Source organism: Erythrolamprus reginae, chromosome 1 (genome assembly GCF_031021105.1).
Source record: "Erythrolamprus reginae isolate rEryReg1 chromosome 1, rEryReg1.hap1, whole genome shotgun sequence".
Taxonomy (NCBI): Eukaryota; Metazoa; Chordata; class Lepidosauria; order Squamata; family Dipsadidae; genus Erythrolamprus; species Erythrolamprus reginae.
Window position 1 is genome coordinate 92399174 of NC_091950.1, and position 12836 is coordinate 92412009.

The following is a 12836-nucleotide window of genomic DNA, read 5'->3' on the forward strand; positions in this document are numbered from 1 at the left end:
TCGGGCGGGAAAAACCGTGGTATAGGGGGGGGGAAACACAAAGTATTTTTTAATTAATATTTTTGAAAAACCATGGTATAGACGTTCCGCAAAGTTCGAACCCGCGAAAATCGAGGGAACACTGTATAGCAAATTGGAATTTAATTCTGCTGAAGTTACCTATGTACTACAGTATACATATGTATGCGAAGCCTCGTTTCCCAGGGCCACATTCGTTAAAATGAGTAACCAAATTTTACCAGCAGCTGCTGCATTTCCAATAGCCTGTAGAGTTGAACGGCCACCGCCGGCCTGTTTTAGGTTACCAGATCCCTCCGATGACTGATGTTCAATCTTGTGTTCCACTTTTGCTAGCTCCCCAATCACTTCTTGGTAACGCTCCAGGAAAATTAGTTCACCATAGGAAGCAGACTTTTGCAAATCAAACATAACAGCAACCTGATATTACAGAGTTAAGAGGCAACATATGCTTGTTAAGTAAGATTTTAAAACATATTTAAGTCTTGACAGAAAAAAATAATCTCAACTTTATGCTGATAAATCTTTCTAATAATTTCTCTGGAAGGATATAGACAAAGGAGTTTTATGAGGCATGTATACTATTTATAATTTATTTTAAAAAATTATGCTGGGTAATTTCAATCTTCTCCAATTGCCTTTAGTTTTATTATAACATTAAAAATTTTTTTTTAAAACTTCAAGAAATTATTGCCTATCTGAAAGGACAGATCTCTGAAAAAACAATGCTAATAGGATTTGAAATGTTTCTCTTCTGCCATTGAATACACACTGACAAAAATGCATTTCAGTCAATTAGAAAGGTGAAACCAGTACCTCCTCCTCAGACTGCTTGGAGTACATATCGTATTTTTTGGAGGAGAACACACACCCCGGGCCAAAAAAAGAGGCTCAAAATTTGGGTGCGTCTTATATTCTGAATGTAGCTTTTTCAAAGCTTTTCCCCCCAGCCCTAACAAGGCACTAACGATCTTCCTGGCTTGCAGGCTTTTTTTCATTGCTACTCCTTCTGAAGGTTTTTTTCACCCCTAAATCTTTGCAGGCTTTTTTTCATTGCTAATCACTCCGAATATGGGTTTTTTAAAGCCCTAACCAGGGGATAAAATAATGTGCTGAAGCTGACCAGACTAAGGATGCTAGCAAGATGAATACCTAGTAGGCAGATTCCCCCACCCCCTCCACATTTTTATCCCCTAAAACTAAGGTGCGTCTTATACTACAGTGCATCTTATACTCCAAAAAATACGGTAACACACAAGGAGTAGATGAGACTAAGGGGACATTAATTTCTAAACGCTTTGTGGAGAGAATAGAATTTGTAGTAATATTCAGGAATCCATTTTTAATTTTTTATATAAAGCAATTAGTAATAAGGTTGCTAATTGGATTAATTAGGCAACATTTGGTGATATTATTGGGTTTATTTTTTCCCCTTTGACTACGCTACTGTAAGAATTTTTCAAATGTTTTTTTTAAGGGTATTTTATTAATAGCCGTTAACTATTTGTAAAGGGTATTGATTATATATGAAAATTGATATGGAAGTGATTAGCAGAGATTTGAAACATTTCAGCCTATTCGATGTGAGATACTAGAATTCGGAACAGCTTAAATGGAGTCTTAGCCAATAGTATAGAAATATAGCATTGAAAAATTGGGCAGCTATTTTTATTCAGATGTCAAAAGTGAAGGTGGTAGCATTGCATTCTATAACTTCCTGAAATTGATTTATTGTAAAACAATTAGATGTTGTTACAATTTTTACAAGCCCTACATGGCAATGGACCAGATTACCTCCGGAACCGCCTGCTACTGCACGAATCCCAGTGACCGATAAGGTCCCACAGAGTTGGCCTTCTCCGGGTCCCGTCGACTAAACAATGTCGTTTGGCGGGCCCCACGGGAAGAGCCTTCTCTGTGGCAGCCCTGGCCCTCTGGAACCAACTCCCCCCGGAGATTAGAACTGCCCCCACCCTCCCTGTCTTTCGTAAACTACTCAAGACTCATTTATACCGCCAGGCATGGGGGAGTTGAGATAGCTCTTCCCCCTAGGCCATTACAAGTTATGCATGGTATGTTTGGTTTTATAAAAGGAGTCTTTAGTTGTTTTTATTATTGGATTGTACATGTTGTGTTTATTATTGTTGTTAGCCACCCCGAGTCTGCGGAGAGGGGTGGCATACAAGTCCAATAAATTATTATTATTATTATTATTATTATTATTATTATTATTATTATTATTACTGTGATTGGAGGGAAAAAATAAAAAAAATTCTTTGCCAAAAAAAAAAAAAAGGAATCCAACTGGTTTCTGTCGACTGAGTTACCTGATGCGCTTCGGTGTAATTTCCTCTCAAGATGCATGCAACCAGAAGAGATTCTGGTGGGGAAAGCATGGCTGGTATGAGGGAATTCTCTGGAGGCTTTACCCAGTATTCTGCATCACTACAGTCAGAAGATGCCCCAGCACTGCCTTCTGAAAATAAATCAAGAAAAAACACTATACCCGTGATCAGGTTCACTTTGCTTCCCCAAGAATGGTTTTTAGAACAGTCCCTCTCGTCATCAAATGGTTGCAAACTATAATGGGAAACGGTGGTTTTGTTTGTTTTGATTAGTTATAAAATATAACTAAGATGAATGATCGAAACATTTAAATATGTTAAAGGGTTAAATAAGGTCCAGGAGGGAAGTGTTTTTAATAGGAACGTGAACACAAGAACAAGGGGACACAATCTGAGGTTAGTTGGGGGAAAGATTAGAAGTAACATGAGAAAATATTATTTTACTGAAAGAGTAGTAGATCCTTGGAACAAACTTCCAGCAGACGTGGTTGGTAAATCCACGGTAACTGAATTTAAACATGCCTGGGATAAACATATATCCATCCTAAGATAAAATACAGGAAATAGTATAAGGGCAGACTAGATGGACCATGAGGTCTTTTTCTGCCGTCAGTCTTCTATGTTTCTATGTTTCTAAGAACAAGGGGACACAATCTGAAGTTAGTTGGGGGAAAGATCAAAAGCAACATGAGAAAATATTATTTTACTGAAAGAGTAGTAGATCCTTGGAACAAACTTCCAGCAGACGTGGTTGGTAAATCCACAGTAACTGAATTTAAACAGGCCTGGGATAAACATATATCCATCCTAAGATAAAATACAGGAAATAGTATAAGGGCAGACTAGATGGACCATGAGGTCTTTTTCTGCCGTCAGTCTTCTATGTTTCTATAATTGTCCTTCTTTGCAATTGCTGCTTCTATAGTATCAATGAATGAATGACTCAACCAATCAATCTGTTAATTATATGTTTGAAAACCACACTATCAAAACAGATTGAAAACTGAACTGACAAATTCACAAGCATTTATAGAATCAAAAAAGATGAAGAAGAAGTCATAATTTAGGAACCAAAGCTGCCATCGGAAATACAGGCAGTTCTCAACTTACAACAGTTCGTTTAATGACTGTTTGAAGATACAACAGCACTCAAAAAAGTGATTTATGACCGTTTTTCACACTTACAACCTTTGATGGCTGTTTGATCAAAATTCAGATGTTTTGCAAGTGACTCCTATTTATCACAGTTGTGGGGTCCCAAGGATCACTTGATCACATTTTGCAGCCTTCTGATAAGAAAAGTCAATGGAGAAACTACTGTTCTGCCCCAGCTAAGAATGCAGCAAATAGACAGTTTGTTCAAACTTATTTTAATCAATAACCGACTAGTACTGTCTTAGGAGAGATCACACACACACAAACCTAAAGGCAGTCTTTCCTTGCTAAAGCCTAATTGTTAATTAGTTGTCATTGACAGCTGGCATATGTTCAGAAATTCTTAAATCATAAAATAGCAACTAATCTTAGATAGCTCACGAAGGTTGGCAAAATGCCCAGAAGTAGTCCTCAACAAACAAACCAAACCATAAGCAGAGATTTTGCAGACACTAGAGACACCACAAATAAATGAATTTCAAATGTTGCTTCCTGCAAATTCAGCTGCCTCTGCTTTCCTTAAGTAGACTAGGGGAGTGGCCAATTAGCCCCAAGTCTTACTCCTGAGGAGACTTCCTCTGGAGTAAACCCTCCTGCTTTTTGGCAGTTCTGCGTACTCGTGAATTAAGTAGAGGAGAAGCCTTCTTCCTCATTACAGCTATGAGATGCTAGAGTTTCCGAAGGCCCTGCCTGAACTTCTGCCTCTGAGTCCTCTCCAGCCTCCTCACTGTCTGACTCGGGTGCCAGCTGTGAAGGCTGCTGGCGCATCACCAAGTCAGTCTCCTCTCAAACAGGATCCGCTCTCAGCTGCACGTACTGCTGGCGGGCCACAACAGCCAGCAAGCGTGTTACTAACTGAACAACTGCAGCGATTCTCTTAACAACCGTGGTTGGAAAAGTCCTAAAATGGGACAAAACTCCCTTAACAAACAGAAATGCTTTGCCACAGAAGTTGTGGTTGTTAGTCGGAAGACCTTTATGCAAGAGAAAGGCAACGCCTCTGAAAGGAGGAGCATGTGTAAAGCACCTCTTTTCAAACTCTTAATGCCAGCTTGCCTGCAAGCTGCCTTTCGGCTATTTCCACAATCACACAATCCCCTTGGTTTCACTTTCTTCCTGGCAATTGCCCTTTTTCCAAGCCACTGTATGGATTTTGCAAATGAACTGATTGCTTTAATGAGTAAACCTGAGGTGTTTTGTAAAACACATTTGAAGATTTTACAAGCTCTTTTAAGGTAAAGGTTTCTGAGACAGAAGCAACGTGGGTTTCAGTGACCAAGGAAGCTCTTCCATACCTGACATGCTGGTGACACTTAATTCACTGCTGGAGCTCTCCAGCGATGGGCTTGAAATTCTTTTGAGTTCTGAACGGGGGAAAAATAAAGAGAAAAGGTTGAATGAAGCATATCACTTTATTTTCATTACAGCATCTACGGACTAATGAATGGTAAAACTAAAGACTATCCACTCTAGAGAAATCCTTATATTATTATTGTGGGCTTGATCAGAGGATTTGTAGGCAGAGAACTATAAGTTGCTTTATGTTAGGATAATCTATATAATTTATCTAATTTGTACAAATTATTATTTTACACCCATGACAGCATAGCCATTGCCCCAAATATCCAATATTAGTCTCCAAACTATGCAAATACAGTACATAACACAGCAGAAGGAAGATTTAAAATAATCTGCCTTTAAACAAAATGTTTTACAGCAACAATTTAACTTACATTTGGTAGACTTTGTTCTGCCCAATATTGTCTATGCTGCCCAATATTGTCTATGCTGTGTTATTACATTCATATGAAATATAATTGTACACATAGAATCATGACTAGTTCCCAGTTCCGCCCTGTTCTTTAACCACTGCAGGACTAAGTGGCAATTTTCTTATTTCTTTTTCTTATTTCTAATTTTAATTCCCTTTAAATTTCAGCTGCGGTAAACACAACTTGGTTGTTTTGGACAAAGCAAGCTCCTTCTTAAGCATTGCTGAACGGTATTTCCAATCCAGCTATTCTGGATGTTTGGATTAACTGGAATCTTTTGCTGCATGAGAGATAGGGAGATAGGAGCTCCCAAGATTTTAAATCTACAGTTTATTCAGAAGCATTTGCTACTTTTTATTTTTTATTAAGTCTATAGGGAATACTAAATGTAGTATATTTTTTCTCATCTACCCCAATTTAAGATTGCAATTATGAACCAGCATCATACATAAGTTCGATGGAGTCTGTGACTAGTTTGCCCCCTCTTTTATCTTCATGAGAATTAGAGAGGACCATCTAAGGCAGATCTGGGCAAGGGATGGCCCGTGGGCCCCATCTGACCTACCTGCTATCTGTGACCGGCCCGCCCGCTATCTGTGACCGCTACCTGTGAATCATGAGGAAAGCAGGAACCGGAGGAGTCCCAGCAGATGTGGTGAGCTCTTTCATTCTCCCGCTGGAGCAGACCCCGACCTCCTACTGAGAGTGGCTGAGTATAGAAACCACGCAAACACTCCAGCGCAGTGACTGTGGTGTACCGTGTTGCCGTAAAGCAAACAATTAGAGTGGGTCTGGGTGTTTAGGTCAGGCCAGGGTCTGGATCTTTACAGTATTGAGTAGAATTAAGTTAATTATATTAATCCGGCCCTCTAAAACCATCCCAATTTCTCATGCCCCAGGGCAAAATTAATTGCCCACACCTGGCCTAAGGTATTTTCGGAAACCATTTTTCTTGCCTAGCAATAAGTATCATTTATCTGTTCGTGGCATTGATAGTAGGTCTTCTCTCTGTCCTCCAAGGCCATCTTCATTCACTACAGAATTATACTATAGATCTGTGATGGCTAACCTCTTTCTCGTCGGGTGCTGAGTGCACACACAACAGCGCATGCACATGCAGGTGCCTATAATGCAATGCGCCCCCTGCGCATTCGTGCACAACCCCCCATCTGCATGTGACCCACCCGCTCCCCCTGTGCATGTAATCCCCTTCTTCCCCCCACCCCCACATATGCGCACAACCCTCCCCGCGCCCCCCCGTTTTGGGCCAAGCAGGCCTCTCTGCAGCCTCCTCGGACCAAAAAAGGGCCACTGGGGATGCCAGCCCCTGCACTTCTCCCGCGGATGCGCGCACGACCCCGACCCTCGTGAGCAACATCCTGGGCATGTGTGTGCATCTCCTACATGCACCCCGCTACTTGCACATCCCAAAAATCAGCTGGCTGGCAGGAGGTGGAGGCACATATGCACAGTGGAGCTGAGCTGGGCAACGGCTCGCGTGCCACAGGTTCTCCATCATGGGTATAGATAAATGATCAGAATCTCATAGAACCATAAGGTTCTGACTAGCAGAAGCAGCAATACATCTGTGACAGTGATATAAGACTCACAGCTATTTCTACCACTTTACCTGGCTTTGGCCTTTGAGACTGAGTGTGCTTTTTCAAGAAGGGTGCTTTGGTTAAACTATAGTTTATTCTAGTTGGACCAAGATGTCTACCTGCAAAAACACCATTAAGTTGTATAATTGCCATTTTATCACAACATAATGTTAGAAGAAAACATACACACACAGAAGATATAAACATTGAGACTCCTGCTCTATCTCTATTTGAGTAATTCTCCTGACAGCTTCTTCGTTTAAAGCAGAAATATGGCTGCGTCGTGTGATGCATCTTAGCCAGAATAAAAACTCATCATAATCAGGCTTGTACCAACGAATATATCCTGATCCACAGCTGTCTTCTTTTCAGAGACTTCTAAAACTTCCTTATATTGAAATGTACACTGCTCAAAAAAATAAAGGAAACACTTAAAAAACAGAATATAACTTCAAGTAAATCAAACTTTGGTGAAATCAAACTGTCCACTTAGGAAGCAACACTGATTGACAGTCACATGCTGTTGTGCAAATGGAATAGTTCTGCAAATGAAATATTTAATGAGAATATTTCATTCATTCAGATCTAGGATGTGTTATTTGAGTGTTCCCTTTATTTTTTTGAGCAGTATATTTCTCTCAGGTATGCTTTGGGAAGACAAAATGAACTAGCGTAACACATCAGTCCCAATATTTGGGATACATCATATCACAGGTTTAAAAGCCCACACAGGACAGATAACATTTTGTAATGCAATAGAACAGTGGTTCTCAACTTTCCAAAGCCGCGACCCCTTAATACAGTTCCTCATGTTGTGGTGACCCCCAATCATAGCACTAATTCCCTCAACAGAGCTTCAAGCTGATTGGCAGGGGGTTCAGAGGGACACCCCCACTGTAAACGACTGATTGGTCGTATTGTAAACATATGTTTCAGAGTGCCAGAATAGAAGCTTTAGTTTCTAACCCCATGGGAAATTTGTCTTAGGCGACCCCTGTGAAATGGTTGTCCGACCCCCAAAGGGGTCCCGACCTCCAGGTTGAGAACCCCTGCAATAGAAATATATCACACTACTGTATCTTCTCCCTGTTCTTTTCCAAAGCAACTGTATTTTGTAGGATCACCTGTAAATGCATCTATTTCTTGATTTTTCCCCCCCAGAGAAGTATGTAAAATTGCTTCTTTTTAAGCTGTCACCAAGAGAAGCACTTATCCTTTTTGGCAGTTTAAGAATGAACGAAATCTATCAATAATGCTTACCTGTGTTTTTGTTGCTGAGCACTATTCTGTGCCGCCACTGAGCTTCCGAAAGATACCTGGAGAACTGCTGCATACGGCTGTGAAAACTCTCCCTATTTACAGATAAATTCAAGCTCTCTAGCAGAGCCAGTTCCATCCTGGGGACGTGTCTTGAATCCCACACGAAAGAAGCCTCAATTTCATTCAGATGCTCCATGAGCATTTTGAGAAATACTTCCAAGGCTTCCTCATCCACTAGAAATCCGGAGATATTACTGGTGAAGTGTTTCAAAGGCAAATAGCTCAGCCGAAAGGAACCGCAATTTATGTTGCTTGATTCCAAACCGAATGATGTTGGGCTGCTCTTGGGTGAAGAGAAAGTGGGCGCACGAGCTGTCTCCTCAGGACTGGCAGAGTGTTGAGGACTTGGGGAGGTGGACGAATCTTGACTAGCGCAACGCTCTGCTCGCTTGCCCAAGTGGCTTTTTTTCCTGAAGCCAGAAGCATCTTCTGCGTTATCTTCTTCTGGTGGATTGTCACCGTAGAGATCACTTGAAGAAACGAAGAGCAAAGAGAATATATTTTCAATGAGTTCCAACCTTAGGGGAGCAGGTATGCTTCTTAAGTAATGCTGACACTTGGAGAGATAGTGAGGAAAGAGACTTGCGCAATCTGTATCTGTGAAGACAAAACAGTCAAGTGAGCAGGTTCAGTATCTTTCTCCAATCAACAAATAGGTTGGAGTATAGCTGAAATAAATTTTGCTGACTTCCCCAACATAGCTCTCTGGGATTAACAAACATTATACTCATTTCCTCACTTTCTATCTTGTATGAGAGAAATCCTACAGCCTGGGGATTCTGGAAGGATCTACCTATAGGCGTGTGTGTGTGTGTGTGTGTGTGTGTATCGCGTGCACATGTGTCTACATACATTATTATTATTATTATTATTATTATTATTATTATTATTATTATTAATTGGATTTGTATGCCGCCCCTCTCCGCAGACTCAGGGTGGCTAACAACAATGATTAAAAAAACAGCATGTAACAATCCAATTAATAAAACAACTAAAAACCCTTATAGTAAAACCAAACATACACACAAACATACCATGCATAACTTGTAATGGCCTGGGGGAAAGAATATCTTAACTCTACCATGCTTGGCAATAAAGGTGGGTCTTGAGTAATTTGCGAAAGACAAGGAGGGTGGGGGCCGTTCTAATCTCTGGGTGAGATTAGAATACATACATACATACATACATACACATGTAACATAAAAAGAAGGGAGACTACTATAGATCTATTTCGGGTTTATTTACCTTCATCAGGTAGCCACACCCTTACTGGAATTTGAACCTGGGGCCTCTGCCTTGTAAGGCAGAGGCCTTAGCCATTAGACTACAGGCTTATCTCCTGTATCAGCTTGTACCAGGGAAGTGTTATGTGTGATTTTTTGTCAAGACACCCTGGTATACTGAAGGAGCAAAAAAGAAGCTGTGATGCTTCTTCAGTATACGAGGGTGACTCGACAAAAAATCTCACTCACACACAAAAACATAAACAAACACACACACACACACGCACATATATATATTCACCTCAAGGCTGCTCAGGTGGACTAAGCTAAATAAATGCAATCAGCCCAAATACATCTTTGAGATTAAGAATTATTCATAAGGAAGTGAAAGATTAAACCCGTGATGGTGAATCTATGGTACGTTTGCCCGAAGTGGCATTCGGAGCCATATCCTCTGGCATGTGCGACTTCACCCGTTCGTCTTCCAGGTTTCTGGTATGAATATGCGTGTGACAATCAACTGGCCTTAAAACCTGGAAGACTAGCTGGCTGGCGCACGTGCCTGCGACAGAAACCGGAAGTTCATTTTTGTGCATGCATATGCACTCTGGGCGGCTCCTCTTCTGGGTTGCAGCCCAGACAAGCACACGTCCCCTCCTTTTTTGGCACTTGGTGCCGAAAAGGTTGGCCATAACTGGGTTAAACTGTAGAACCTTCCTTGTTGTACCCTGGGAGCTGGGTTGTAGTAGGAGAAGCTGACCTCAATATAAAGAATAATGTTCTGAAATTCAGGGGAATCTGAGCCCTCATTGTCTGGTTCTTCTACAAAGCAGAAGGCTCTTCTTAAACTTTAAAAACCTTAATGTTGGACCTTTTTATAGAAATGCCCATACCTTTTAAAATTGAGATTTATAATTGATTAGACTAGAGATTGAGAATCTACAAGTTGTCATTTTAACACACTTTGTGTGCACCAGGTTGGGGAAAGTTGAGCTAAATAGTATGATCCAAATGGAGAATGCCACAAGCAACGTAATCCAGGATTTTTACTCTATAGAATATGGTTTTCCTCTAATTCTATAATTTAGTGTCACTCCCCAAAACTTTGGACATCCCACAAATACATAACTTGGATAAAGGAAATGAAGTACAATATTTGTGTACAAGGGAGTTGTAGTGGCGCAGTGGTTAGAATGCAGTATTGCAGGCTAATTCACTACTTGCTGCCAGGAGTTCGATTCTGACCGGCTCAAGGTTAGCTCAGCCTTCCATCCTGGAAAGCATTATGAAGTGATATATAAATCTACAGGTAATGCAATTTTTTTAAAAAGTAACTTTATTGAACAGATTTGCACAAACACTTAAAATTCTTCAAAGTACTGTCCTTGGGTCTCTACATATTTTTTCCAGCGACTCTGCCATGACCAGTACGCACCCTGGATGGAGTCTTCGGGGACCTTTCGCAAAGTCTTTGTCGCGGCTGATTGGATCTCTTCTATGGACGAAAAACGGATTCCTTTCAGGGCTGCCTTAATCCGAGGGAACAAAAAAGAAGTCTGCTGGGGCAACGCCAGGACTATAGGGAGGGTGGGGCAGTGTTGGCAGCTGATGTTTGGCCAGGAACTCGCGGATTTGTGGCAAGGCGCGTTTTTCATCCATAGAAGAGATCCAATCAGCCATGACGAAGACCTTGTGAGAGGTCCCTGATGATGCCTTCCAGGGTGCAAAGTCGCTGGAAAAAATGCGTAGAGGCCCAAGGACATTACAGTGGTACCTCGGTTCTCGAACGCCTTGGTTTTCGTACATTTCGAATACTGAACAAAATTTTCTGCAAAAATTTGCTTCAGTATCCGAACAAAAATTCAGATACTAAACTGAAAATTTTGTTTACTATCCGAAATGTAAGATCTGAGGGGACGAGGTGAGTCGGAATCCCGACACGCGCCTCCTGGCCGCCCTCTTAACAGCCTCCCAGTCTCTACCTTGTAGCTGCTCCAAGCTGCAGGAAGGGTAGGGCTGGCTACAATACCGGCAGCTTTGGGGGGCTACTTTCCTCAGTGGTTCAGTTGGTTACCTACAAGCAGCTGCACCAACTTTTTTTTCCCGCCGGCAGCGGCTAGGGCAGCTTCACTTTGAGGAGCAACAGCAGCGTCAGGAATGTCGCATGATGAAGGGAAGCCGCCGGAGCCGCCGCTGGGAAAGAAAAAGTTGGTGCAACTGCCTGGAGGTAACCAACTGAACCGCGCGACATTCCCGACGCTGCTGCTGCTCCTCGAAGGGAAGCCGCTGGAGACGCCACCGCCAGGAAAGAAAAAATTGGTGCAGCTGCTTGGAGGTAACCAACTGAACCGGTTCTAGAATGGATTGTGGTCAAGAACCGAAGTACCACTGTACTTTGAAGAATTTTAAGTGTTTGTGCAAATCTGTTCAATACTTTTTTTAAAAAAAATTGCATTACTTTTGGAACGTAGTCTGTATGTGCTATTTCTATCCAACATTATCGTCAGAATATGCTGCAATACTAGAACAATAGATCATATTTGCAATGACTATCCCTGAGTTCTCACTGAATAAAATTCTGGACAAAGCCTTTCAAAACAAAAAGTTCACTTCAAAAAGTTAAAGGCAAGACGAATTAAAAAAACAGCACAAAATTTAATTACGAGACCTGGATAGAGAGGTTGACTGGGAAATTCATTCTCCTCCAGAACTTCATTAGGGAGCTCAGTAACAAAGCAGTTTGCGCAGTGTCTGCAATTTGAACCTCTGTGTGCTTTGATGCACAATGCATAGATGGCATATTTCATGGCACAAAATGCCTGGTAAAGAGTAAGATTGTGCTGCTGACTCAAAAGGCGGACATCTGGCCTCACGGCTGAATCTAAAAATAAAAGAAAACACAGACAAAACCAGCCATTAGTTAACATTGGCATGCATGATTTTTAACACTCAACAACTGATAGCTAATAAGTTCATAGTTTTTATTATTATTATTATTATTTATTACATTTGTATGCCGCCCCTCTCTGAAGACTCGGGGCGGCTCACAACAGTAGTAAAAACAATGTCAAAGAACAAATCTAATATGAAAAAGAAACACATATAAAACCCCTCATTTAAAATCAAACAACGCATACATACCAATCATAAAATATAAAAGCCTAGGGAGGTGTCTCAGTTCCCCCATGGCTGGCGATATAGGTGGGTCTTGAGTAATTTACGAAAGACAAGGAGGGTGGGAGCAGTTCTGATCTCCGGGGGGAGTTGATTCCAGAGGGCCAGGGCTGCCACAGAGAAGGCTCTTCCCCTGGGACCTGCCAAACGACATTGTTTTGTCGACGGGACCCGAAGAAGGCCAACTCTGTGGGACCTTATCGGCCGCTGAGATTCGTGCGGTAGCAG

At 41.4% G+C, this 12836-nt stretch overlaps 1 protein-coding gene across 5 annotated transcripts in view; it reads right to left on the reverse strand.

Annotated features, from left to right (window-relative positions):
• ZFYVE26 (zinc finger FYVE-type containing 26) overlaps window positions 1-12836 on the reverse strand; it is a 72714-nt gene that overhangs the window by 49281 nt on the left and 10597 nt on the right. For 2 of the 5 annotated variants that reach the window (XM_070758966.1, XM_070758939.1), the window contains exons 9-14: window positions 12103-12315; window positions 8152-8808; window positions 6921-7010; window positions 4814-4882; window positions 2346-2494; window positions 240-438 (exon numbers count right to left, since the gene is read on the reverse strand). In XM_070758966.1, coding sequence (XP_070615067.1) covers window positions 240-438; window positions 2346-2494; window positions 4814-4882; window positions 6921-7010; window positions 8152-8808; window positions 12103-12315 — 1377 coding nt within the window. The remainder of the gene's footprint in view (window positions 1-239; window positions 439-2345; window positions 2495-4813; window positions 4883-6920; window positions 7011-8151; window positions 8809-12102; window positions 12316-12836) is intronic. The other 3 variants (XM_070758956.1, XM_070758948.1, XM_070758976.1) reach the window with 3 other exon arrangements.